The sequence below is a fragment of the Branchiostoma belcheri genome, unplaced genomic scaffold, assembly GCF_001625305.1.
Source record: "Branchiostoma belcheri isolate BF01 breed outbred unplaced genomic scaffold, Haploidv18h27 scaffold19, whole genome shotgun sequence".
In the NCBI taxonomy this organism is placed as follows: domain Eukaryota; kingdom Metazoa; phylum Chordata; class Leptocardii; order Amphioxiformes; family Branchiostomatidae; genus Branchiostoma; species Branchiostoma belcheri.
In genome coordinates this window covers 1,237,651-1,264,551 of record NW_017803379.1, presented here as the reverse complement: position 1 = coordinate 1,264,551, position 26,901 = coordinate 1,237,651, and the positions used below count along the sequence as shown (strand labels likewise).

Here is a 26,901-nt window from a genome sequence, read left to right as displayed (position 1 = left end):
GCTGGTCAAGAAGTAAAAACTGGTCAAGGACATGCTTCAGGATGGTCATTGTAACTTCAAACATGGCCATATGACCATTTACTTTAAGATGATATATAATTGAACATACCTACTTTTTAATGAGATCGTTTTGTTACAGTAGTAAGATTAGTTTAGACAATTTTGCATTTAACTTAGTAGGGCTCATATTAGCATTTTATCAACATTTGTTTATGGGTGGATAGATGAATGAAACATATTGCAAGTTACATTTGAATGGTCATTAAAATTTGAGTGTGCCTTGGCCAGTGCATTGGTCAAGTGGGTACAGGTGCAGTTCCTAATTACATGTACCTAACTACATAATTATATAACCGATCCTATTTGTAGTAAAAATGAAAATAAAGTTGTTTGATCAAAAGTGTGTATATATACTTCCATGTAATATAGTTCTGGTTCTATATGACATTGACATTTTGTAGACATCATTATGAATATTTATTTGCCAGATGAATTGATTTTTGATTGCTGCCAGTTGCTAAAAATGAAGTGTAACTTTCTGTTGTTTTTATGCAATACCATCCTGTTTATGTTTAACATTGCAGACGGTTATTTTAACATTTATACACACACACTGTCAATTCAGGAGAATAATAATATTAATATGAGGAAGTACATGGCAGGATGCGTCACCTAGTGCCCTTATGGCACGTGCAAGTGATATTACTGCCCATTCTCTCCATGTGACACTGACAGGAAGTGCCTCTTCTCAGCTTACTTAGCCATCATGCAAATCATAGCAACATGTCACATGGCATTTAGGGGAATAAAAATCCTTCTTTTTAGTCATGGGACAAAGAAAAGATGTCATTTTTGAATGCTAGTAAATGGTGGGACAATCTGTAAGGTTAGGACATTAATGTATGTTAAAGCAGTATGCTATCAGATCGAAGTCAAGCCAATAACAAATTGGTCTAGTAGACGCCATAGAATGGTACCAGGGTTTGCCTTTGGTAAGTGCAGCTACATGTATATCAGTATATGTTCATGTTGTGTATACACATCTGTGCATTTGGATGTTACCGGTACTGTGATTATTAGTATTATTACTTGTCAGGTGATAATGAATAAATAGTGAAGTACGGATAGTGTCATACATGCAAAATATTCCTCATTTAGTCATTGCTAGATTTTTAACATCAATTTTTAACATCAATTGCCACATTGTGTTTTTGTGTGTGTGCAGTTTTTCTGAGTTTTTCTCAGTGGTATGGCCAATACAATGTATATACATGTAACAGTATGTACATGTTGCAAATCATTTAACTCATCTAGTGACAATAATACCGTGACATAATGATATGTAGTAAATTTGATGTCATTAAGAAAACATATCAAATGCCTTTCTAAAGTGCCTGCTCACTTGGGTGTAAATTATATTATTCTACCGATGTAAATGTAAATCTTCTCCTTATATGGTGATGTAGAAGTGATCTATCTTGTTAAACTCAAAGATAAAAATATCTGTTGTCTCATTTTAACCACCAGTCAATCTATTTTGTTAAACTCAAAGATAAAATATTTGTTGTCTTATCGTAACCACCAGTTGATCTATTTTGTTAAACTCAAAGATAAAAATATCTTTTGTCTCAGATCTTATTATAACCACCAGTTGTGTTTTCTATTTATTTGTTCCACCTTGCCAGGGAGTCGTATCAGTCTGCATCTCTGGTTGAGGCACATGTACATGGGAGGAGGCGACACAATCGTGGACTGGCAGCACCTCAGCGTGGGTTAAACTTACCTGAGGATTCTGTCTTCACACATTTGCTGGTAGGTTTCTAAGCCACTGTTATGTACAGCTGGAGAAAGCCGTGGTCTATCCTATGTCAGTTTTGTTTCATATTCAACCTGTGTACATGTATATCAGTGTCTGACATGAGGAAAGTATCCCCAGTTTCTCAGCCTTGAAACGCTTTGGGATGGAACCATTATATTTACATAGGAAAAGTCACCCATTTAGAAGAAGCAGGTCACGATCTGCACTTTGATGTTTCTCTGTTTTGCCGCAGTGCCATAAGGAGCAAGTAAAGGGAAGTTGCATTTAAAATATCAATCCCGAAATCAATGTTTTTGTTGGCATCTGTTATCTTATACGGGAATCAACGTTGTGTATGAATTGGTAGGATGGATCTTTTCTTAATAAGGTACATAGTGCTATCTAAAGCTGTCTGTAAGACATCAATGATGTCATCATTACAAATTATCTCATCTTTTGGCAGGTACCAGCTAAGTTTTCAAAGAGCAGCCAAGATCTGAAAGAAGTCGTGGTACAATCATGTTTCCACTTCCTCGAAGGTAATTTCCATTTTCTTTCCATTTGATTTTTGCTGTAGTCCCTTTCTTAGTCTATATCAGTATCTGTTCATTCTTATTGGCCAGTTGCAATGTTGTGTAAACAGTCCTTCTACATGTAGATCTCTGAAAAATGCAACTGAAATAATGAAGGTAAAGTTATTGAAAGTACCGTACTACCGGTAGTTCTTTGAAATTGGATAGAAGTCCTTTCAGTTGTGAGCTTGAAAGTTAGCATGGCTTGATGGTGGATAAATCAATTTCCGGCTATACAATGACCATAAAGACATATTTTATCTTCAAGCAGTTTTGTTTTCATCTTTTCCTTCAGTAGAATGAACATGTGTCTTTGACATGTTTGATTGATTGTGAAGTGCCTGCTAACTGAATAACTATATCCTGCACCTGTTTTCTCCGGAAATCTGTATGCAAAGAGTGTTTTTCCATGGAACTCTTCCTCTTCTGCTGTAGCCATGTGAATATCATTGATATCGAGTGTTTTTTTACCATGAAACTTGTTGAAGAGTAATCTTTCTCTTCTGCTGTGGCATTGTGAATATCATTTGTTTTCAGATACAGGGCTATGGGTCTTATTATTATTCTTGGTTTTTGGTAGCCATAACATGTTATGCTTTCAACTATGAAAGTGCTTGCACTCATTTGTATGCTTTTATTGGACTTCGCATTGATTGCCTGTATTTTGAAATGTCTATCTCTGCTAATGGCCTAGGACCGCCCAATCCACCAAACGAACAATGCGAGAAGCCATAGATTCTGAGAACGGCAATTCAGATGGACAACGGGCCAAGAGACAGCTTTTGAGAGCAAAGGCTCCTCCAGAGGAGATCATCCGAGACTGGAGCAACATGCCCTCAGAGATCCTGACTCACATATTTCAGGTATTCAGCATTGATACTAATGATAGGTTTGATAATGATCAAGAGAGATTATTAGGGGTGACATCTTGTGGAATACTTTCCAGGGCAGTCTGCCCCTACCATAGCTACTTGCTGATGACAGAATAACTGAAGTTACAGATGTTAAGATTTGAGAGTTGAAGTGTACAGTGGACTCTAATGAAAACAAAATTTTGGTATAAAGGATTGTTACTTCTTGTTGATTGTGGCTATAGCTAGTAGAGAGATTATTAGGGGTGACATCTTCTGGAATACTTTCCAGGGCAGTCAGTCCCTAACTTAGCTACTTGCTGATAAAACAGTCACTGAATTTACATGATCTTAAAGAATTGAGGGTTAAAGTATACAGTTACAGTAGACTCTAATGTCAACAAAATTTTGGTATAAAAAAAAAGATTGTTATTTCTTGTTGATTGTTAGCTTGGCACCCAGGCTAATTGATTGTGGCTTATACAAGTCATGTAGTTCACAAAACATGTCTATAATAACATACATTAATTACATGTGTAGGACATCTAGAAAGTTTGTTTGAAGCATTCTTTATTTATGAGAAGCTCAAATCGGCATGCAGGATGCTTTTCATTGAGGTCATGAGGCCCAGTGGTATAATGGTTCTAACTGTTATCCTATTTTTCCATCCCCTCAGTTCCTACCCTTATGGGATCGTGCCCGAGCCTCCCTGGTCTGCCGTCTTTGGAACAAAACCTTCCACCTGCCAGAACTGTGGCAGACGTTCACGTTTGAGTTCAACAACCCCAACACGTCCCACTTCAAGTCCACCCCTCCCCAGCTCATCCGACAGGTCCTCAGACGCCACGCACACCACCTACAGTCTGTCAGCTTCAAGGTAGGATACTGTTTTTCCTCTAACAGCGTGCGTACCCCTATTACATTAACATACACATCTGACCAAGGGAGCTGAAACATTCGAGGGGAAAAACCCTACAACATATACATTTCCTAGTTATATAGTCTAGCATTTCATCGGTTGTCAAGTTTCCAAGATAATCATATTATCGGTATCCCCAAATTGATTCTTTTGGAAACTTGCTGTATGTCTTGCATTCTTTTTTAAATTCTAGTATCATGAATTGTACATCCAACCAATCATTCCAAAAACTGCAAACACAAAACATCTCAACGTTATCTAACAATGGATAATTTTCTATAAATTTGACCTGCTGTGAATTTATTACTTTGTGTAGATTCATGTACATACAACATTACCGGGTTTGTTTGGAGCACACTTCTAACTTTCTAACCTGAAAATGAATACAGGCAGCTGGATGACTACCTCAGTAGGTATATTAGAAGTAACTAGAAGACAGTCCCTTAAAAGGACAACAGGGGAGTCCTCAGTCTGCTTGACTGCTCTGACGGATGTGATAAATAAAAATAATTGCCCTATTTATAACATAATGTGCTCATGTGTATGTATCAGGTTGACAGTAACAAGGAGTCAGCGGAAGCTGCCTGTCAGATCCTGTCCCAGCTGGTGAACAGTTCGCTGAAGACGCTGGGACTGATCTCCACGGCCAAGCCCAGCTTCCAGGAGGTCAGCAGAGAGGACTTCGTCACCGCGCTCACCGTCGTCTTTGTCCACTCCAAGGTTTGTCCACTAATCAGGCCATCTTACATCTGATGAAATAGATCATGATGCCTATTAATGCAAGTGGAAGTCTGTCTTTAAAGATACTAGTAGTAGACACTGAATTTCGTGTTTGTGATGAAGAGAAACCCGGACCAGAACTGTTGTCTAATTACCTCCGGGGGAGGAGACATCCTTCCGCGGAAGGGTTTTGTGAGAGATGTAGATTTTCATGTTCGCAGCTTTTTCTCACATTTGGGTGGACGGATTTTTTTGGGACTCGGTGTATGTTTTGCTATTGGGCTAAAGATGATGCACATTCTTTTCTGTTCAATGTATATGTGTCTTCGGGCGTGAAAATGGTGCCTTTTGGTGGTCCCAGAACACCCCTTTGAGCGTGAAAATGGTCGTGACTGTTGACCTTTGGCGTGTTTAAGATATTCTCGGTCTGGTTCACATATATGACCCCTCGCACAGAGGGGTGTCTGGTCTCGATAAATTCTTTGTTTAAAACCCTAGTTCTGCGGCATGCAACAATTGTTGTTGTGCACAAAATTCAACACCATCAACTATACATAACAAACAACATATAAAAATATACAATAAAAAGCCCGGAGGTATAAAATCTCAGATTTTACTTGTTTTGTATGATGTCATATAGATTAAGACTCAGCAAATAGCATATACTCACAACCTACTTGTAAGGAACAATGAATTTCCAAACTAACCACTCATAGAAATAAATTAATCACTGATTTCCATTCTGTGTATGCTGACAACATTGCTGCCATCTGTAGTCCCTGTCACAGCTGAGGGTGGATGACACACCGGTGGATGACCCCTCTCTAGCAGTGATGATCCAGAACAGCAGCGACTCCCTGGAACTTCTCAACATGACCAGCTGCCCACATGTATCTCCTAAAGGTATTTAAGTATTTATTTATTAGTTTGGCTGTTCAGCACGCCCAGCCAGGGCAGCCTACCCCTGAAGGTACTGTAAAAGATTTTCAACATTTGTGATGTGTAAAGTTTTACCTGTAAAATTACATTCATCTATGTTAACACCAGGGTGTTGCCATTGTTATTGATGTGCTGGAATTGTCAGGGTGCTAACAAGGTTTTATGAATTTAGGTATCCTGGCAGTGGCAGACCACTGTCAAAATCTGCGAGAGTTGGCTCTGAACTACACACTACTCAGTGATCAGCTACTTCTCACCTTATCAAGGTATGTCAGTGCAGCAGCACTACACTTTTGAGTGGCCCTTTTTGTGTGAAATTATGGAGGGAAGGTCTAATACAGGATGACATGTGTCTTTTTACTTTCTTTTTTAGGGTGTCAGAATACCTTTTTGTCTGTGCTTTCACCTTGTGTGTGTGTGGGTCTTTTATATATTGTGTGACACAGTAATGTCCTGTATCTCAATAACGATGTTGTTGTCTGTCCTAGGGAGGAGCATGCCACTCTGGAGCAGCTGCGGATTGACGTCATCAGCAGCAACCCCAACGAGATCATGCAGTTTCACCAGATCTCCAAGGAGAGCTGGCAGTCGGTCGCCAAGCACTCGCCCAACCTGACGTTGGTCATGTACTTCTACGTGCACAACGACGAGGACTTCGCGCCCTTCTTCCAGTGTGACACGCCGGTCACACACCTGTTCTTCGGTGCCTACGTCTCCAAATCGGCCTTGCGGAGAGTCGGGCTACACTGCCCCAAGCTGATCGAACTGGTGGTCTGTGCGAACGGCACGCAACCGCTGGATGACGAAGTGGTGTTGATCGCAAAGTCGTGCAAGAATCTTCACTCCCTCGGGCTCGGGGAGTGCGAACTGTCGTGCAGCGCATTCGTGGAGTTCGCCAAAATCCTGGGACCGAACCTGACAGAACTGAGCGTGATGGAGGAAGTGTTGGTTGGGGACAACAACTTTGACACCTATGAGGCGTACAGCGCAGTGTCCAAGTACATCGGGCGTTATTGGATGCCCGAATACATGCCCGTAGTCTGAACTGTGATACAAATGATGATGGATTCATCATATGAACACGAGTCCCCCCCGTGCTGCCTATGAGGAAACTCATACCAGCACTTGCCCTGAATGGAGAAATGGCATGTTTCCAACTCACTAGGAGGCATCTGTTGCAGTAAGGAAGAGATGTGCCATCTCTTTATGCAGTGGAACTGTGTGCATATTTGTTGATTTTTCTGTACATAGCTTGTAACAAAGAGGCAATGTGTTGTAAGTGTGTTTGAATGGAGATTTTGAAGTTGCTGTCTTTGCAGACGTGCCATTGTTTGTTGTGACTATTTTGTAAAAGGAAGAATAATTATTTAAGTGACATGACACAAACAAGGTAGCAATCCTCCTGAACTTAGTTTTTCCGTCTCATGAAACAGGTTGAAAAAATAGGTCTTAGTAGCAGCTTGGAACCACATTGGTGTGATATATATCCCATGTTTATTCCAATCAAAAAGTAGTAATTATGTGATTTACATCAATACTGGCCAACCTCTAGCACAAAATCAGACAGAGGTGGAAAACAAAATGGTTGTAAGCTGTGCTACTGTTATGTTTTTCTTTTGTATACTGCTGATGGTGTTCCATCTATACTTCTCTGTATAATACATACCATTTTTGTCTGATGGTCATGAGTAATGAATTGGCTGATGAGGCCAGAATAATTTCAAAATTGTGCCCAACAATATTGTCGGCCAGCAATATTTCTCTGGATAGAATATTTATTTGGCATCTAGTGATTGGAATGTTTAAAGCCTGCCCATTTAGGACAAATTAGCATGGATGGGTACAAGACAGGTAGATGTGTTTAGCTGTTTTTACAAGAGTAATTCAGTTTGGTTGTTCAAGTTTCTTAGTAAATTTGAAGGAGTGTCAGACAAAGAATTTCATATTCTAGAATTGTAGATGAACCTTAAAACATCCGGTCAAATAACTGACAATGGTAAGGTTTTGTACTGTTTTTATTGTCTTGTGTACATGCAAGAAACTAGGAAAATACAAGCAGAAAATACATCGTTTTCTGTGGAACGGTAAACATTAATAGCTGCTAGTGGTGATGTGCCTACAAGATACTCCACTTATCCATGATATGTACAGCTGTGTCATTGTCTTTACAAAGAGGTTTGTAATTGATATTTTGAACTGTCCTTGGTTGACTCTCTTGAAAGCTTTCAAAGATATGCCCTGTACATATTTTTGTAGTTGACAATTGGTACTTTGTAGTTTTGCCATATCTTGAAAAGTAACAGCACAATAGAACAGTGTCACAGAAGAATTTGTATCAGTTGATGTCTTGATGTGAACTAAATTACCATAGTTTTAGGAAGCAGAAGACCTGTCAGTTCTTGAAATGAAACATTGACGCAATAGTGGCTTGTTGTAATCAAGTATAAACTGGAATGAGCTGAAGTTGGCTGTTTTTGCTGTGGGAGGGTCCATTCCAAGTACCTGTGCGGGTGTCTTTTTCTTCAAATCTTTGAAATTAGGGAAGAAACATTTGAACTTTGTTTGGAATTCTACATACTTTCAATATCTGAATTTTTGTCAGTTTTGATGAATATTTGTGATTCTGAGGACTGTATTTTCATGGATTTTAAAACAATGACATCATACTCTTATATTCTTCAATTCCAAAAAATCTGCATGGTGATGTGGAATGGACTTGAGTATAGTTGTGTTATAGCAACACCTGGTGTCATCAAAGCTGATACAGATAAAAAGATTTGTACTCAATGGGGTAGAAGTAAAATGTGGGTTAAATTACGTACAGAGCCAGGCAATCATGTATTTTTGAGAGATTGAAAGAGATATTATTATGTACATGTATGTGAGATTGTACAGATAACGGATTTCCTAAATGTTTATATATAACCTAAAGGATTATACTTGTGTTCCTGTCAAGATAGACATCTTTCTCAGAGTGGGGACTCCTGAGGTTAAAAAAAAGTCACATTTCCTGATCTGTTGCTCATCTTTCCTTTGTAAATACTGATCTTTACAGGATAAAATGTATTTTGGGGTGATGCTACTTCTTGAGTTCACCAACCCAGTTGTGTCCATAGTGAAAGAAATTGCATATCCATAACAAGAATGCCCAAAAATTGTGGCAAGTTCCACATCTCGAACGAGGGTATATAATGTACTTTATTTCACATTGGATGCAAATGGGTTAGAAAAGATGCTTACAATAAAGGTCTTTGTGAAAAAATCAGGTTGTACGGTTTGTTACTGAATATTATGCTTCTTTTAGTGTTACACTTTGTCAAGGTAGATACTAGTGCATTAGTCTCTAAGCAGATGTTGGGGAAGTCATTGTTGTCTAACAAGCATCTACTAGCTTCTCCATCTTACTTAGCCTGACTAAATCTGCACTCCTAGTGGCCGGCCAGGTATTACACCAGCTACCCCGGGCCGACCGCTAGGAGCATAGATTTAGTCAGGCTACATCTTACTGCTCTTCTGTTGGTAGCTGTCAGAAAAGTGTGGCTGGTCAGCGTTGGCAGGAGAAAAAAGCCATGCATGTGACTTACTTATAGCTGTTGCCCGTAAGTAATGTCTTCTTTAAGTTACAGTGGCTGATAATCTAACTGGAATCTGTTGAAAGACTTCTGCAAGTCCTTCTTGAGTTCAAGGAACCCATGAGTTGCTGACGTAAAACTTTTTTCTAACAATCTTGTCATGCCTTCCTTCGACTATTTTTTTTTCACAGGGCCAGCCTTGGTTATATACTAATGTAGCACTTGGTTTAAGTCCTGATCTCTTGCTAAGAAGTTTAAAAGCATTCTTTACCATTGCCTTGCAGTCTACAGATTGCCTGGGAATTCTTGCTTTCTCCTTTGATCTAAACAGTATTCAACATTTCTCAATTACACTACTTGCAGTAAGTGTTGAGCTAAATGGACATCACAGAGTAGGGGATAACTTTTATAAACCTGAACCTAACCGCCCATTCAAAACTATACTGAAACTGCCTTGTCACTAGGCAAAACCTTTACTCAGCTATGAAATTTTGTGAATTAAGTGCACATAATTCAAACCAACAAACAGTATTCAATGCTCATTGCTCTTTATTGAAACATGTGGCATCACTACAAAGCATCTGGTGCAAAAGACAGTTACAAAATTACACATAGGACAATTCTTTCACAAGTGTGTTTGTTAAACTTTAAGGAAAGCTGGTCCAGGATAAATTCAATTCTGTTCATTTTTAAAGTGCTTTAATGCTTTAAACACTAGAAAAAGCATGCATTTTGTGAGGAATGTTTCAGCTGTTGCGTTGCTTTCTTAGAATCCACCACGCAGACGCAGCACCAAGTGGAGGGTGCTCTCCTTCTGGATGTTGTAGTCGGACAGGGTGCGGCCATCTTCCAGCTGCTTGCCGGCAAAGATAAGACGCTGCTGGTCTGGGGGGATGCCCTCCTTGTCTTGGATCTTGGCCTTGACGTTCTCGATGGTGTCGGATGGCTCAACCTCAAGGGTGATGGTCTTGCCAGTCAGGGTCTTCACGAAGATCTGCATATTTCTGTTGTCTGAAAGAGGTTACAAGAAATAATCAAAACATGTGACAAGGATTAACAAAGGAATTCGTCCTTTTGTTTAGCTTCCTAGCTTCCCACATAATAGTAAGTAAATTATGCATGGCTGTCTCAAACTGACTAAAATTATATGGAAGGAGCCATGGGAAATTGAAGTCTTTTAACATAACACTTTGTGAAAAAAAATCATTTTGTCGTTCTTACTAGTGAATGTTCGTGTTTTGGTAAAAAAAATCTCGTTCAAAGTCAATTTGTGCAAACAAAATTCAGAGCAAAACACGTATTTGCGTCAGCCGCTCTCCAGTCATAAAAAAGTGCAAAGAACACTAAAATAAATGCTCTGTTTAGCCCAAGTTCATAATAGTTCAATGTTGTAACTATACAAGCAGAATTTCATCGGACACACTTGCTGGAAGTCCAAAAAGGAACTGCGCCACGTACTAGTAATTTCCGCCAAGTCATTATGTCAGCGTGGGGACGCTACTCTCAGGAAGCGAAAATTTGTCACGTACACCCTTGGTTACAGCTGTTTTGTAACTTAAATCTAACAGCAACGAAAATGCCTCAACATTTAATTCACAGAAACTGTAAGATCTTCGTAATTTCTCGAATAAAACCCAAAATTTCGTAACTATATCCTACGCATCAAGAAAAATTAAAGATGGCGACCGGACAGGAAGCTTGAAGGTCGATTGTTGTCTGATTTCCTGACAGAAAATGATCCCCAATCTACAAATATATCGTCAGAAAAGGAGTCTTAAACATACTGAAAACATATTCTACTAAATAGGTCGATTTTTCCTTACTTACCGTCAAGTAAATGAAGAGGAAATGTACGATGCTTTCTCACTGTTTTTCAGGAACAAATGCTGAGCAAGAAATTTCCCGTACTTTATAGTTTGTGATCTTTTACTCATATATCCTGCTGCAGTACAAGAAAATAGTGCATGTAAAATACGGTCTATTCCTTTTATACTTAGATCTTTTTACAAGAACCATCAGAGTGAATTCTTGATATATTAATAAGATGTCAGGTATATACTATATCGAAATATCATAACGTAATCGACAGGGAAGAACGCAGGTGTGTCGCAATAATATTTCTTTTTGCTCAGTGATACGGGCCCGAACTATTACGTATTCTATTATGTTCTAGAAGGTTCCCCTAAAGCGTCATGATTCGTCATTGGATATTTCTACGCTGTACTTCCCGTATAGACCAATCAGAGCTGTCCTTATAAAACATTATTTAGCTGATACCATACACTTTAGAGGGGTGTAATCAATATCTTATATTATATCACTATAGCATGTATACCTATATTATGGTACATTTATTTTGATAACGTATTTTTAAGCTATAAATTTTGGGTTTCTATTGTAGCTATATCAAAGTTTGATAAATTGGTGGAAAATACACACCCTGTACACCATGATTTCGTGGTGAGATAGTGAGACAGCCCAACGAGCTATCAGCCAGTCAGAGCGTTCCACGTTCTGGGCCATGCCGGGGAAAGGTGAGTTTCTCTTCCTGGTTATTTTAGTGCCGATTTTATAACCCAAACCTGTATTCTTGCTACATTTCGTTCACTACGCGTTGTTCGTTTATTGAGTCGGGAAACCACAGGCTCTGCAATCGGCTAGGTAAGAATTCGGAGCGTGTTGAAAGGGGAGGCGTTTTTCACATGTGGTGACCCCTCCCCATTGACGGCCTCCCCACATGTACATGTGCTAATGATATCAGTATGCATTGTCATGACCGTGGGGAGGGGAGGGGGTGGATTTTTAGGACAGAGATCTGTTTTAATGTCGGCTTTATAAGAATATGTGCAAAGAACGAAAACATCACGTGGATTTCCATTAGAATATGAAATTCACTGTGGGATTTTTGGCATAAAACACAGGAAAAAATTATATCAGTTTTTAATATTTGTCAATTTCAAATTCAAGTCTTATGAAAATTCTTGTAAGAAACTCAATTCTTTTTTTATTGAATATTGCACTGATATGTAATCATTATAAAACCCCACATTTACTTATTGCTTGGCAGTGTGGCGGATATTGGATCATTTCTGTGTAGTTGAAATAATTTTGTATCCAAGGCCATATACTTTTTATTATCCAGGGCCATATAGATTTATTATAAACTACCATAAAGGTCCATATTCCTTGATTATGTTTTACAGTTGCATTTTAGTGTTATGTCCATGAGACTTCCGCAGGACATGAGGAAAGTATCTAAGAACGCAATTTTCTTGTTGTCAGAGAATGTATGATATTTGCACAATGTGAACAAAGGATTTTGTACTAGTAGCATGTCGAGAAAGCCAAGAGTTGTGGCAGGTGTAAGAAAAAGATTTGGTAGAAGTACTAATTCCCAATCCCGTTAGATCATGAAATGGGAGAGGGCGATTTTTAGGTAATCTGTGTAACTTATCGATGTGGGCACTGCCACAGACTATTATATGGGAAGGCAGAGGAAACAGTACAAGTGACTTGACCAGATAACTGTTTCTTCTGCATTTCCAGACAATAGAGCTAATTGGAAGTCAGTGCACATTTGTACCAGGCACTGTATGTTTTACAGTACAGGTGACCACAATCCATGTTCTTTGAAGTGTGGGTGTGGTCACTGTGTATGGGGTTGGGTAGACAGCCAGGCTACACTTTGCGTATTTGTCTGTATAAGCAATGGAAATTCAGATAATGGAAGAACAGGTTTGGTATGAATTACTAGTCGCATATGTACATTCTTTTCCACCTGCCTGGGCTAAAATTTCAGCTGTGCTGGTAGAGTTACAGTACTATCATTGAGAGTAAACCATTCAATCAAAGCAACAGCCTTACAGGTCCAGTTGTGCATACAATACATGTATTGGAGCTCCCCATTTGTCAAACATGTAATGTTACAGTAGTTTGAGTGTGTTGAGCATGTGTTGTAAGATAAAGATATCTCACAGGATATCCAATTGATAAGATAGAATGATATCCTGTTCTGTAGAGCCGGATTCATCTGTACTGTTATTCTAGTCCACAGCTTTAGTGGATTGATAAAACAGCAAAATTATAATATACATGCACTAGTATAATGGCCTCCTGTCCCCATAAACATATTGATATATGCGCATTTGCAGACTGCAATTATGTAAATGATGAGATAACCTATACACCATGCCCCAAATACTAGTAAGTAATCCTTTGTCCTATACATGTACATGTATTACAATGACATCGATGAGTATCTACCCATATGTAGTACAATGTCTATACATAGACAATTGAATATAATCTTTGTGTCATCTGTGAGAAAATGCCATGTGGGTTATACTGAGCAACCATTTACAATTTAAGGGGCTAACGCTTTATATATTACCCAGCACAGAAAAGAAACATTCTATCATTTTTGATAATTTTATTCATTGCAACATTCATCAGCATTGCGTATAAATACAAGGCATTTGTTGGTAATGTAATATTGTAGAGTTGTCCATAACAGTTCAGATACTAGTAAAACATGGGTGCTGTTGGCAGCTGGAGTCAGATATTCATACACTATTCCTGTGGGATATCCATGTATATCTGCGGGTGATCCCATTTGAGCTTAAAACAATACGCACATGACATGGTCTTTTGGTGGGTATGAGGTGCTGAAAATTTAATGCATCATCTATCACATGGTCGTTATGGGGTTACCAATTATGTAGACCAGAGTGACTTTTTGTGATGATGTACCTTAAAACTCATAAGATATACGAATATCCTGTCCCTTTGTCAGCCTTAAAACATAGAAATTACCCTGTATGGAAAATTTATGTGTGCACCTGCCAGTGGAAATCCCTTGAGAGGAGGGGTGCCCAATAAAGGGATAGACCAATGAAGACAATTAAAACACAACCCATCATGATAATGTCAAAACATGCATATAATTTTCACACATCACATTTAGGAGCTCATGATACTCCAACCTTTTGTATTTCTATGACATGAATATGTATTGTTGTAAGACATTCGCAGACTCTGGAATTTTAAGTGATTATACCAGACCACTTTGTACATGATATCCTGTTGTGCAGAGAGAAAACATCAAAGAATGTTACCAGCTTTGAACAAGCTGTGTGGTTGATATCTACTTGTAGTGCACCTCTATAGTGTTTGTCTTGTTTTTGTTCCAGTATCAAACAAGATGCTCCTGAGATTGTCATTGGTCGCTCTGTTGCTGCTACAGCTGGGCTGGTCTGCCCATGCCCAGGATGAGGTAAACGTCCACACATCATTTCTTAGAAACTCAACTTGAAATTCAAGTACATGTATTATGCTGTACTCTGCATTCTAGAAAGTGGAATGGGCAAACAGTTTGGCTAGATATGTAGTTGAAAAAGAAGTACAGGTACATTGTACTAGTAATGAAAGTGACACTATAGAAAACCAATCAACCCGCCAATATACACTGGACTGGACATAACAAAAAGCTAGTCCTAAAAATCTATATACATTGTAATATATTATCTGTTTGGAGAAGTTCTGAAGTGTTCCCTTCTGTGCAGGAGACCATTGAGGTTGAAGAAGGAACAGAAGAAGCAGAACAGCCAGAGGAAGTGAAGCCCTTGTACAGCCCACCTACCGCTACTGGAGAAACTTTCTTCACCGACCATTTTACCAGTGAAGAGTCCTTCAAACAAAAGTATGTTTCTCTACCTGTCAGAAATATACAAATAGAACATTTACAGTTACAACCATTATTTTGAAAGTTCATTTGTGAAGTCATTATGAAGAAAGTTTAAGCTATAATTTCGAACACAAAATGTGGGTAAGTCTAAAATCTTGTGTCAGATATTACAGTTAAAACTTGCTTCATTATGTGTAAGCATTATCTGACTGTCACATTCCTCAGAACTATATGTCTGTATTTCTGTACATCCCAACAGTTTTAATGTTGTGTTGGTAGATGGGTGCTGTCTGAAGCTAAGAAGGAAGGTGTGGCTGAGGATATTGCCAAGTACGATGGGAAGTGGGCAGTGGAAGAACCCGAGGAACAAGCCATGAGTGGAGACCTTGGGCTGGTGCTGAAGGTATCATCATTAAACTTTGTGTACAGAAATAGTAGATGTTCCAGACTAGTGAAGTCTTGAAAGAAAAGTATTTGGGAAAAAGTTAATTGATATGAAGGACGTGCAAAGTTCGTAAAACTTTAAGAATCATATCATTTAGTGTCCAGAATCACATTTCAGTCATACGATGCTTCTAAACAGCTTCAGTCTTCAAATATTCACTTGAAAATGTCTCTGCCTTTTTCAGTCTCGTGCTAAACACCATGCTGTTGCTGCCAAGCTAGACAAGCCGTTCAAGTTTGATGGCAAGCCTTTAGTGGTGCAGTAAGTATGTCCTCATTGGACTTGGGCACTGTTGTAAGAAAAGAATGGAACATAAGATTTTGTAGCATTTTAGACAATCTCTATACATAGGTTGTTACTTCAGATAGGCGTAACTACTCTTCTATAATGCCTTGCTGTTACTTTTCGCCAGATACGAGGTGCGTTTCCAGAAGGGTATGGAGTGTGGAGGAGCTTACATCAAGCTGCTGTCAGATGTGCCTGGTCTGGACTTGGTGAGGACTCTTTTATCTAACTATATTCACATGAGTGAAATAAGTCTTGATTACTTGTCATGATTTACTATAATTATCTAGTTCCTTTCAAAAGTACAGACAGTTGGTGTTTATCATTGACTCTTTGACGTATTAGACACTGTAATATACTTGGAATGGTTTGAAAAAAGTTGTTTGTATGTTTGCGAAACGCAAAAGATGGGATTTTCAGAACCTATTGATTGACTGTACTTTCTTTCACGCAACAGAAAAACTTCCAGGATAAAACGGGTTATACCATCATGTTTGGGCCTGACAAGTGTGGGGTGGATACAAAGGTAAGACTGTATTTATATCATATTTATCTTGTGTGCTATGTAGAAGGTACAAGTCTGTGTAGAGACTGTGTAAAGGCTGACAATTCTTGTAAGTTGTAGTTCAAAGGGTTTGGTACCGGTAGTGTCTTTGGGACAGGTATTTAATATTACAATTGAGCTTATCTGTCCTCTGTTTTGTCTTCAGATAAAGACATTTTACAGTATATGTACATTCAAGTGATTTTTTCGGAAACTCCATCCTACTACATGTTAGCCGTTTAAAGTCGTATAAAGCAGTGACCTCTTCTTTCCACAGCTGCACTTCATCTTCAGACACAAGAACCCCAACAACGGTACATACGAGGAGAAACACGCCAAGAAACCCACCATGGACCTGGTCAACGTCTTCACAGACAAGCAGACACATCTCTTCACCTTAAGTAAGGCTATAAGCAAGAAAGTTAGCAAGAAAAAACTTAGTGTATGTATTTGACATTTTGAAATTGTTTCTGTAACAGCACATAAGTGATACTGACTGTAATCCTCCCCCCCTTCCAGTTGTGAACCCAGACAACAGTTTTGAGCTGCTTGTGGACCAGACTCTGGTGAACTCTGGAAGTCTCCTACATGATGTCAGGTACTGTTGTGTTGTTTTATCTCTCAACATCCTCAAGACCAACCTTCTCTCTACTGATCAATTATCATGACTGTGTTAAAGACAAATCTTGATAAGTGGTTATCAAAACATGTCTTTTAATATGAATTGACAGATTTTCTATATTTTGACAGGTGTTAATTGTTATAAGCTATTGGCTATGGGATGAGTATCCTGTGTGTAGGAACTTAATCTAAATTGAGTGATTGACAGTAGAATGTTGTTTGTCATGTCCAGCCCTCCAGTCAACCCACCACAGGAGATTGAGGATCCTGATGACAGTAAACCTGAGGACTGGGATGAAAGGGAAAAGTGAGCCTAGCTTACATTGTCACATTTTGGCAACTCCTCAGGAGCAAAGCTATTTCCATATCAGTGAAATATTTACCTGCACTGGGTTATAACATCACATTCTCATTGTGCAAATAATGGTAAAATTATGTATTTTCTCTCAGCTTGCTGCAATTATGATGAAATACCCTTTTTTATCAAATGTATACTGGAATGTACCTTGCTGAATGATGGTTTGTTCTACCTACAGGATCCCAGACCCTGATGCTACTAAGCCTGAAGACTGGTAAGTCTGGATTGAATGTTAGGAAAACAAAGAATGGTTACATGCTGGTTATATGACGGCACATCTTGTTTTAAAAACTTTGGTAGTGACAGGTACAAATTTTGTTTTAAATGACCCAAAGTCCCTGCTTCTCCTGTCATGTTGGAGATACTACGACTGTGTTTTCTGAACTTGAGATACATCCAAAAGAATGATTCATCCATACTACAGGTTATAGACTGTGCACACATTTGTGACTAAGACTGATCTTTGCAAGGAACAAGTCACAAAGAATTAGCATAAAATTGATTGTTTTCTTCTCTGTCACGTGGTTTACAGGAATGAGGACGCCCCGAGGAAGATTGTCGACCCTGATGCCACGAAGCCCAGTGGCTGGCTGGACGATGAAGAGGAGTTTGTCCCTGACCCCAATGCTGTCAAACCAGAAGACTGGTGAGTGTTATAGTACTTAGATAGTAGATCACTTCAGCCAGGTACATGTTGTCAGATCTGTTCCAGTTGAGGCTGCTCATCACTTAAATCGTCATTTAAGGCTTAAGTGGAAATGATGAAGTGTTTGTGAAGTTTATGCACAAAGCCATACCACCTTTAGAATATGAAAGCTAAGACATGTCAAACAACAAAACAGTCAGATACAGATTTCTCTTTCACGGATGACCCCAAAGTCCCTGCCCCTCTGTCTGTCTGTGTCTGAGGGATTTAAGACTTTGGTACAACATTTTCCCAAGACCTCGGAGATTAGACGTCGCCTTGACTGTGTCTTACGCTCTTCAGAACTTGGGATACAACTAAAAAAAAATTCAACCAGTTAATGCGTACAAAATATGGAAAAAAATGTCTTTAGAGTGTTAGCTTGGCAAGGCTCATCCTTTGATGTTATATATGTATATTTTGTCATTTGTTTGTTCATCTGTTTTATAGGGATGATGAAATGGATGGTGAATGGGAGGCTCCTCAGATAGGTAGGTGTCCATCAAATCTACACATTCTGTTACAAAACTTGTATTGTCTTTGCTTCTGTTCTTACTAGCATGAAGCTGACTTCAGATAATAACTCTGCATGCTTACTTCAATGTACATGTAGTGTAATAATTTAAGTGAAGCCAGTAACAGTTGAAATTTGGGACTCCATAGTATAACATCAACTTGAATTGTCCTTATAAATATACTTGAGTATTGCCCTGTCCAAGGTGTCAAATTCCTGCCTGTCTTGCATACTGCACATGGCAGTCGGGGCCAAAGCTTTGGAAAAGTAACAGCTGACTACTTTTGTTAGAGGCATGTCACTGCATATATGCTTCATAACGTAGTCATCTTACAAACAATTTTTAATATCCACCCACTACACTACTCATGTTTGTCTTCCTTACATGTAGCTCTAATGTGTATTGTGGGTCACCTTTAGATATGAGAAGGTAAAACTGAAATCCATGTTTTCCCCACCCAGAGAATCCCAAGTGCGAGGCAGCCCCTGGGTGTGGGGAGTGGTCCCCACCCATGATTGACAACCCTGAGTACAAGGGCAAGTGGAAAGCACCCATGATCGCCAACCCCAACTACAAGGTAAGATCTGTAGTAATTTTGTCAAACAGTGTTTAACATATTAATATGTAGCACTTCCTTAGAAGTAAGTAAGAAAAAAAGAGCATTTTCACAGCTCAACTGCATTGTTAACTATTTTACTAAGACAAGGTTTATACATTTTGCACACTTTTATCTCTACAGGGTATCTGGAAGCCCAGGATGATTCCCAACCCTGAATACTTTGAAGACCTCAGTCCCTACGCCATGACTCCTATTGTAAGTCATTCTTCATGTTGATTTGCTAGCTATAGTCACACTTAAAGATTTATGTTTTTTGCTATAAATTCTATAAGGGTTGTGAGTTTGTGTGTAATCTGATTTGAGTTACAGGCCTTTCTCTTTGAAATTAAGTGTTAGAACATATTTAAGGAAACACTTAAGGGAGATCTTGAATACACTGTTGAGAGATTTTCTCATGTGTGTTCCCAGGGTGCAATAGGCCTGGAGCTGTGGTCAATGACAGAGGACGTTCTGTTTGACAACTTCATCATCACTAACGAGAAGACGGTCGCCGACGACTGGGCCAAGGCTAGCTGGAAACTCAAGAGCCACGAAGAAGCCAGGGAGAAGGCTGCTGTAAGGGGACTTTTCATGTACCATTTTCATGAAATATCATGTTTGTGCAGTTTAATGGGTCAGGTGCAGTCAATATGCAAATCGGATAACAAACAAATGTTCAAACAAGTTGTGTGGTGAATGTTCAAGTGAATACTAGAATGAATTGTGAATATCATACCTATAAATGGGTTTGATTTTACCAGCCTTCATGACTGTAACTTACACATTTAAGTAACTTGTACAGTTAGTACATACATGTAGAAGATGTAAGACAAACACTTTGGATCTTTTACTTTGAAAGAGATAGGTCTATTTCTGGACCAAGGAATGATGTTTGTTGGTTGAATTTCTGTTGTTTTTTTTCCAGCAATCCTTCATAGAGTCAGTGGTGTTTGCTGCGTACGAGCGTCCCTGGCTGTGGGTTGTGTACATCATGGTCGTCGCCATCCCTGTGATCCTGTTCATCCACTTCTGCTGCCCAGCCACGGTGAGAACACATGCAACGTCTCGTGTCATGAACACAAAGGATTGCTCAAATTGTCCCTATGTACCACACCTAGAGTTTCTAACATACTTAAGTTTCTAACACACCTCCTTCCTTCCTTCCTAGATGCCCAAGAAGAAGGCTGCTCACCCCAAGAAGACAGATGCCATCTCTCCAGACGACAAGGTTCCTAAGAAGAAGGCAGATCTGAATGCCAAACCAGCTGAGCTGGGACAAGGAGACGCTATGGTAGGATTTATAACTTAGGAGCTCTTAGATGTCAGGCTATGCTGATAAAGCTATGCATGTGTAAAGCCTGAATATCATTGTTATTGATAGAAGCTATGAACAGGAAATGAATGGATGGAAAGATAGATGTTTGGATGGAATGATTAATGATTGGATGCTTGAAGTGGATAGGTAGGGCTAAAGTTTTGGAATTGTTAGATGAGATAGTGCTGAAAATGTGGAAATAGAAGCAGCATGTTGAACTGGTTTCAATACAAATCTATCGATATGAAGAAACTGTGAACCTCACCCTTCAGGCTGAAGAGGACCAGGAAGAAGCAGCAGCTGATGAGGAGGCTGAGGGTGAAGCTGGGGAGGAGGAGGAGGAGGCTGAGGAGAAGGGGGAGGAGCAGGAAGCTCCTGAGGAGGACCAGGAGGAGAGGAAACCAAGCAAAGCTGACCTGGAGGCCACAGAACAGGTAACATAACATCACAGTTCAGAAACATGGCCAGAAAATGTAGTGTTAGCTACTTCACTATAGTACATGACTGTGCTACAATGTAACAGAGTTGATGGCATTTAGAGGATGAAGAAAAAGTTTTGTTGGTAACTTTTGACTCCACTAAGAACTATAAATCTATCAATTTTTGGTGGTATTGCCTTCACACTCCTGTAAATTAGGCAAAATATGCTGATTAAAGGATTGTAGGTACTGACACTTTGCCTTTTTACCTTTCAGCCTGAGGCATTAGCAGAGGAAGGGTCGCCAAGGTAAGTTATGTGGTTTGTTCTAGACAATAAAGTAGTCTATGTTTTGATTGTGTGAAATTGTATGATGTAGAAACCCGAAGGCTTCTCATGAACAAATAGTAAGTAAACTGCTCAACTGAAGTTAAAGCATTTGGTGGTGGTTTTAAAATTATCTACAAAGTGACCCTCACTGCATGCAGTCAGTCAGTCACTCTCTACATTGTCATCCATCCTTACTGTCTTGCAAAGGTAGGTGTGCAGTGTAATGTCAATGTCTGATCACTAACAAGTTGTCATCTGTGTCCTTCCAGAACATCTGCCAGGAAGCGTAAGGTCAGGAAAGACTGATGATGGGCCAACCTTTAGACATTATCAGGGATGTGAAACTGCCAGGGGCAGGGGGCATTTCGCGCAGAATGCCCAGTCCGATATATTAGACTGAAATGATGTGCATTATGGAAACCTGTGCATCTGCTGGTGTCATCTGCGAGACAGTGGCTCGTAACTTCTCGACTTGTCTGTAGATCAAGAAAATGGCATTGGGTAATAAGATCAGCCTCTCTTGCCCCTTCCCCTTGCAGATGACACTGACAGATGCGTATATTATGTGTTACATTGTACATTTCCTTGAGAATACCAGGAACAACTGTAAAAACTTTGTTTGTACTTCTGCACTTCTTATATCACTATCAAGTTGGAGTTTTGGAGCAAGTGTCAGTAAAACTTGTTGACATTCCTCTTTGTTGTCAAGTTGTTTTTTTAGTTACTTGTTTTCACTGCAGGTTCAATGTTATATACAAACAGTGCCTAAACACAAGGTTATCTTGAGTTTTGTATATTTGATGATGAAGAAAAATGGAGGAATGTACAAAAGACTTGTGCTGCTTATACTACTAGGTAGTAATTAAATGAAGTAATGATTATGTTTGCATGCATTGAATTTGTAGGAGTAAATATAGGCAAGAAATTGGTGATTGAGAAAGTTGAGTGTTTTCCACTGTATTTAGTTTGACTGTATGAAATGATATTGTAAAAAGGAAAGAATGTGTTTAGTTCAGTGTTCTACAGTCTACTGTAAGTGCTTGAATCTGCTATTGGATGGGTTGATGCCCAAATACGGCTGTGCTTTAACATGGCTGCGTACATGGAAGGTTGTATACATGTAGGACCTGGATATAGACTTCATCCCTTGTTTAGCTTCTTCCAGGAGTAGCTGTAGACTTCACATTGACTAGTTCTTTCATAGTAAGGAGTAGAGATTTCTGTAAACCTTGGTCTTAGAACAAAGCTGCAAGAATGTGTAAAAGTCATTCTTATAAGGTTCAACCTATAGATGCAAACTCATGGGGTAGCTTTTTTTACCATGCAAATTGATTTACATGTATGTAAATGAGTGATGTAAAATGCTATAATTGTAGACTTTGATTGTATACATTGGTGATTTTCTAGCAGTGTTGTGTAGACCATATCTGTATATCACTGTTGAATGTCAAAATTGACATTGTAGGCAAAACTACTGAAGAAACAAAAGCATATTGGAACTGGTAAACACTGCAAGTTGTAGTGTTCTTTTAGATGATATGTTATAAGAAATCTTCCCATCTATGATTGTAGCTTTCAAAGGCAAGGAAGAACAGCCATAACAGACATATGGGGTGTTTGCACTGTGACATAAGCATAGTCGGCCATGCTGGATGTTTAAACCTAGAGTTGCCAGGTAAAGTTGTATATGTATTGACATTATACACATGTTTATTTGAAGGACTATCTCCCACCAGTATGGACGTACCATATAGGTACTACAGAAACCCCAACATAGCCAACTACTGTACCATCTTGAATACAAAAGCAAATAAATAATCCGAGAGTGCTGCTTGTTGAGTACATGTAAGCAATGGTTGTGGCATTACTGTGTAACTGGTCAACAAATTCCTAACTATTATACTTTCACCAAAGATTCATAGTAAACATAACTGGGAAGAAAAAGGAACTATGAAACATTACCAGACTTTTCAATTGAACCATCATGTTTTTCCCTGTAATACATTTCCTTGTCTTGAAATAAATTACCCTAAAGTTACCCGTAACTGCAGTTTTTATTCTGTGCATTCATGTAGTCAAGAATACTTTTTCTGTACAAGACGTTTACAGTAGATAGATACAATTGACTTGAAAAATAGAAGTTTGTTTTAAGTGCATAATCAATGCATGTAACTGTGGCATTTTGCTTATGGTACAGATTGATTGTTGAGATAGGTGCTTTAATGTCAAGTTGAAGACAGCATCTTTATTCCTGTAAGTTTTTGGTCTGAATAATGGAAATGATCTGAGGTGTTTGGAGTATCTCCTCCCAGATGGAACGGTTGGTGGGGCTGGTTCCAGGTGCAGGGAGGGACTGGAGAGACTTCAGAGTTGCTGTTGCCACGTGTGGAGGGCCTTGCAGTAGACCTAACACATGAGACAGAAGCTGGTCAAACGAGTACTGGTCTTCCCCAGTCCTATGTCTGGAAAATAAAAAGAATGGAGATACTGTTAATGAGAAGTAACGTGCCAAAATTTAGGTGATGAATAGGTCAAATTCTGAGTCCATAACATCACTGCAGTATCCAATATTGTCACCAGGGGGCATGATAACCCTACCTCCAGGTTCTGCCCTGCTGTGCCTGTTCCATCACCACCATGTCCTTCCCCCACTCCACTAGATATGACAGATATGCCTTGTAGAAACTGAAGTAGATAGCAGCCACCTTCACCAGTAATGAAGTCTGCACCTGAAACATGAACCTGGAAGAAGACAAGACTACATGAATGAAGAACAACTTCAAAATGAAAAAAAAAAAAACAGATCATGCATTATAAATCTTATAACAGTTGGCAAACGACAGTCGTAAGGAAATCATAACAATGAAAATTATGTTATGAAAATGTGCTGATTCAAAATCAATGGGACATGTACCTGTTATGTCCTGTTTGTTGTAACACCCACTGGAGTAAGAACTTGCTGATTGGGTTGGATTCTACATCTATATTGGGTCCAGCTGACGTTGTTTCATGTGTTTCCACACTCAGGACCATTGCAGTTAAGACTGTCTCCTGCATAAAACAATATCACAGGATGAATGGTGGAGTCACTTACCTGTTACAGTTGTACATGTACAGTACTTGGATATACACTTGTACCGGCATTCAGAAACATTCAACCAGATTCAACAAACAAAACACTTGTTGCTATCTATCTATCTATTATCCTGAAAAATGTACTCACCCATCCTTGCTGGTGTAGAACAATTTCCTGCAGTTTTCTACCAATGGCTTGTTTCGTTCTGGAAAAATACAAAAATTGTCACAGAGCGATTTTAACCTTAACCCTTTACCTAGTCCCATCCTCATGATTTCAACCTAAACCTGCAGCTAAAAAAATCTCAAAGAAAATGTTTGTGGCCTGATGATAGTAGTGACATCTGTATGTTTATGGTGTCCAGTCTCTGTACCTTTGTGTCTGTGCACTTTCTGCAAGATGTAGGTTTATGAACTGGAGGAGAAGTGAGGCATCTGTCTCAACTTGGATGTCCCGGCCCTGGCAGCAATCATTGGCAGGACCTTTTATAGAAATAAGAAAGATACACATAAGATAACTAATACATGAGTGTCTGCGGGAAAGCTTAAACTTCAAGTATCAGTACAATATGGGATATACATGTTAGATATGACAACTGAGCAGCACATACATACCTGAATGGAACAAATTGTTGTGGTTCGTGTTTAACAGCTCTCTCATGTGGCCAACAAGCTGTACTGCAGACTGAAGCTGGGAGAAGGCAACAGCATCCTGAAAAACAAAATATTTCACTTTTATCTTTTAAAGAAAAATTGGCAACCAACGTACACAGTCCACATAAAAGACTGAATATTATAAATTTGGGACTATTGTGAAAATAGAGCTACATGACGAAGTAAAAAGTTACCTGTGTTTGGCTCTGTCCACATCTTTGTAAGACTACAGAGTACAGCATTGGAGGAAGATGGGAGTTTTGCATTAAAGCCTGAAGGATAAACAGTAAAATGCAAATATGTCTGTGATATTTCACTTTCACTATGATGACAAAAATAGAAAGCGATTTACAAGAGCTGCATTGCCTTTGCTCACAAGGTAATGTTATAATTTGGCAAAATTGATTTTACAAAACAGGAAAAATCTACATACTTGATCCACAAATTGTTTGGCATCTCCAAGAAGTTGAAGAGAAAACTGCTGATGCCCCAGTGGTGATGCTTCAGTGCTGGCCAGCACTTTTAGCTTCCTGTCAAGTCTCTCAGCTATTTGAGGTTTTGATGTAACCGTGGCATAGGCCTACAGGAAGGATATTAATTGCACAACACTACACTAAAATGATTGTAAAATGTTACATAGACTATGTATTGATAGTACAGTCTAATCGTTAAACATAATAATATCATAGATTTGTTTTCAACGTTGGTAATAATATAACAGCAACAAAGTGCATTAAAAATATTATTTACTAACATTCATTCAAATATAAGTTACATCTTACCTGTTCAAAGTACCTGGCCCAACCATACGCTCTCTCCAGGTCCTCCCTGGTCCAGTCAGCAGCACCTGTTCCCCGTGCAGATTTAAGTATATCCAGGAAGATCTGTGCTTTTTCCACCAACTCATCCATAGTTGTCAAATTATGTATGATTTTGTACATAAATTTGTAACCTCCAAAATTCAACCTCCCTTCTATATCCAAGCCCGAGCCTAGTACATTTTGATAGAATCAGAAGAAACAGGCGTCCTTTTCAGTTCCCATTGCATGTTTCAGTTGCTCTTAAACTTCTGTATTAAGAAATTACATATCTATACGACAGTGTTTCTGCACTAATCTGTTTTTCGAACTGACCGCCATATTTCCCGCGATGACTGTACCACACTTATTCTGGGGGACCGGTGAGGTTAATTCATATAACATAAACAGCAAGTAAATCTGTCAAAATATTTTTCTGAAGTTGATAACTATATTTTACAAAGATATGTTGAATTTTTGATCTTATGGAATTCTTTCGTTTTTATATCGAAGCAATATTGCTGCTACTGTAATCCAGGGAACCCTCGCCTACAGTGAAACATTCCATTTCACGCGGAGCATGACGGTACACAAATACCTGCCAAAATGGCGGATTCTGCAAAGTTTGAAACAGACTTTGGTCCATTTTCTTCGTTTAGAAGCTGTTTATAAAAGGAGAAGCTATTGCAAACAAGCAGGTAAAGTTAGTACCGTCCATACGCTACCTATGAGACAATTTTCATTGAGTGAATAATTCGCTTTACAGTGAAATTCGTTTTTTCCTAGCTGATCGTACCGCCCTCCCCAGTATCGAACCAGGGCGGGGACCGGTCCGCTTTGTAAAATTTCTCAAAATTTTGTTGCTGCAAACTTCGGTCAGTGAAGTGATCATTTAGGATGGCGAAGTCTCAACAGAAGTACAAGCTTTCGGACAAAAACAGACAGTAAGTAGGAATCTTGTGAATTTGTACTATAATATAAACATAGTATAAATTTTATTAGCCTGTAGCTAGGTAGCAGATGTCTCTTGCATGTAATTTTCCGCACGGCATTCCCTGTCCCAAGGGACTACGTAACTACATGTAGTGACACTGGAAAGTAACAAAGGGTGGCAAACAATGCAAGACAATTTCTCTTATGTGATAGGACTATCCTATCACATTAGGAGTCTGTGACATTAGGAATTTTTTTTCTATACTTGAACCCT

At 39.0% G+C, this 26,901-nt stretch overlaps 4 protein-coding genes across 5 annotated transcripts in view; 2 read left to right on the top strand and 2 right to left on the bottom strand.

Annotated features, from left to right (window-relative positions):
• The window catches only part of LOC109467969 (F-box/LRR-repeat protein 21-like), a 19,105-nt gene extending 11,278 nt beyond the window's left edge, over nucleotides 1-7,827 (top strand). Inside the window, exons 2-9 of the mRNA XM_019766151.1 lie at nucleotides 1,686-1,812; nucleotides 2,262-2,337; nucleotides 3,065-3,233; nucleotides 3,898-4,098; nucleotides 4,693-4,860; nucleotides 5,637-5,763; nucleotides 5,972-6,065; nucleotides 6,288-7,827. Of these exons, the coding sequence (XP_019621710.1) occupies nucleotides 2,318-2,337; nucleotides 3,065-3,233; nucleotides 3,898-4,098; nucleotides 4,693-4,860; nucleotides 5,637-5,763; nucleotides 5,972-6,065; nucleotides 6,288-6,843 (1,335 nt within the window). The 5' untranslated portion in view covers nucleotides 1,686-1,812; nucleotides 2,262-2,317 and the 3' untranslated portion in view covers nucleotides 6,844-7,827. The remainder of the gene's footprint in view (nucleotides 1-1,685; nucleotides 1,813-2,261; nucleotides 2,338-3,064; nucleotides 3,234-3,897; nucleotides 4,099-4,692; nucleotides 4,861-5,636; nucleotides 5,764-5,971; nucleotides 6,066-6,287) is intronic.
• Nucleotides 7,828-9,902: 2,075 nt separating this feature from the next.
• On the bottom strand, nucleotides 9,903-11,317 carry LOC109467970 (ubiquitin). Its single transcript, XM_019766152.1, has 2 exons — nucleotides 11,199-11,317; nucleotides 9,903-10,382 (listed from the first exon to the last, which is right to left on the bottom strand). Exon 2 carries the CDS (start codon nucleotides 10,369-10,371, stop codon nucleotides 10,138-10,140), a length of 234 nt encoding a protein of 77 aa, XP_019621711.1. The 5' UTR covers nucleotides 10,372-10,382; nucleotides 11,199-11,317; the 3' UTR covers nucleotides 9,903-10,137.
• A 482-nt stretch (nucleotides 11,318-11,799) lies between these two features.
• LOC109467971 (calnexin-like) lies at nucleotides 11,800-23,206 on the top strand. Of its 2 annotated transcripts, none has more exons than XM_019766153.1 (21): nucleotides 11,800-11,905; nucleotides 14,561-14,643; nucleotides 14,933-15,069; nucleotides 15,334-15,457; nucleotides 15,684-15,760; nucleotides 15,912-15,993; nucleotides 16,242-16,310; nucleotides 16,606-16,729; nucleotides 16,848-16,926; nucleotides 17,182-17,256; nucleotides 17,486-17,521; nucleotides 17,840-17,953; nucleotides 18,443-18,483; nucleotides 18,969-19,084; nucleotides 19,247-19,321; nucleotides 19,535-19,681; nucleotides 20,031-20,150; nucleotides 20,274-20,396; nucleotides 20,693-20,854; nucleotides 21,116-21,147; nucleotides 21,438-23,206. In XM_019766153.1, exons 1-21 carry the CDS (start codon nucleotides 11,893-11,895, stop codon nucleotides 21,472-21,474), a joined length of 1,866 nt encoding a protein of 621 aa, XP_019621712.1. In that variant the 5' UTR covers nucleotides 11,800-11,892; the 3' UTR covers nucleotides 21,475-23,206. The 2 variants fall into 2 exon arrangements, with proteins under 2 accessions (XP_019621712.1, XP_019621713.1); XM_019766154.1 differs by lacking the exon at nucleotides 11,800-11,905 and adding an exon at nucleotides 11,912-12,032.
• Nucleotides 22,713-26,039, bottom strand: LOC109467972. Its single transcript, XM_019766155.1, has 9 exons — nucleotides 25,680-26,039; nucleotides 25,331-25,477; nucleotides 25,092-25,169; nucleotides 24,859-24,955; nucleotides 24,618-24,726; nucleotides 24,392-24,449; nucleotides 24,083-24,219; nucleotides 23,767-23,910; nucleotides 22,713-23,630 (listed from the first exon to the last, which is right to left on the bottom strand). Exons 1-9 carry the CDS (start codon nucleotides 25,836-25,838, stop codon nucleotides 23,414-23,416), a joined length of 1,146 nt encoding a protein of 381 aa, XP_019621714.1. The 5' UTR covers nucleotides 25,839-26,039; the 3' UTR covers nucleotides 22,713-23,413.
• Nucleotides 26,040-26,901: the final 862 nt, after the last annotated feature.

Bases quoted from the DNA above. Each gene is read 5' to 3' on its own strand.
- LOC109467970 (XM_019766152.1), bottom strand. From the start codon at position 10,371: ATGCAGATCTTCGTGAAGACCCTGACTGGCAAGACCATCACCCTTGAG.
- LOC109467971 (XM_019766153.1), top strand. The intron at 16,927-17,181 runs GTACTGTTGTGT...TGTCATGTCCAG, and splicing joins AGTCTCCTACATGATGTCAG to CCCTCCAGTCAACCCACCAC. The intron at 18,484-18,968 runs GTAGGTGTCCAT...TTCCCCACCCAG, and splicing joins ATGGGAGGCTCCTCAGATAG to AGAATCCCAAGTGCGAGGCA.
- LOC109467972 (XM_019766155.1), bottom strand. From the start codon at position 25,838: ATGTACAAAATCATACATAATTTGACAACTATGGATGAGTTGGTGGAA. The intron at 24,450-24,617 runs GTACAGAGACTG...GTATTTTTCCAG, and splicing joins GAAAGTGCACAGACACAAAG to AACGAAACAAGCCATTGGTA. The intron at 23,631-23,766 runs GTAGGGTTATCA...TTTATTTTCCAG, and splicing joins CAGCAGGGCAGAACCTGGAG to ACATAGGACTGGGGAAGACC.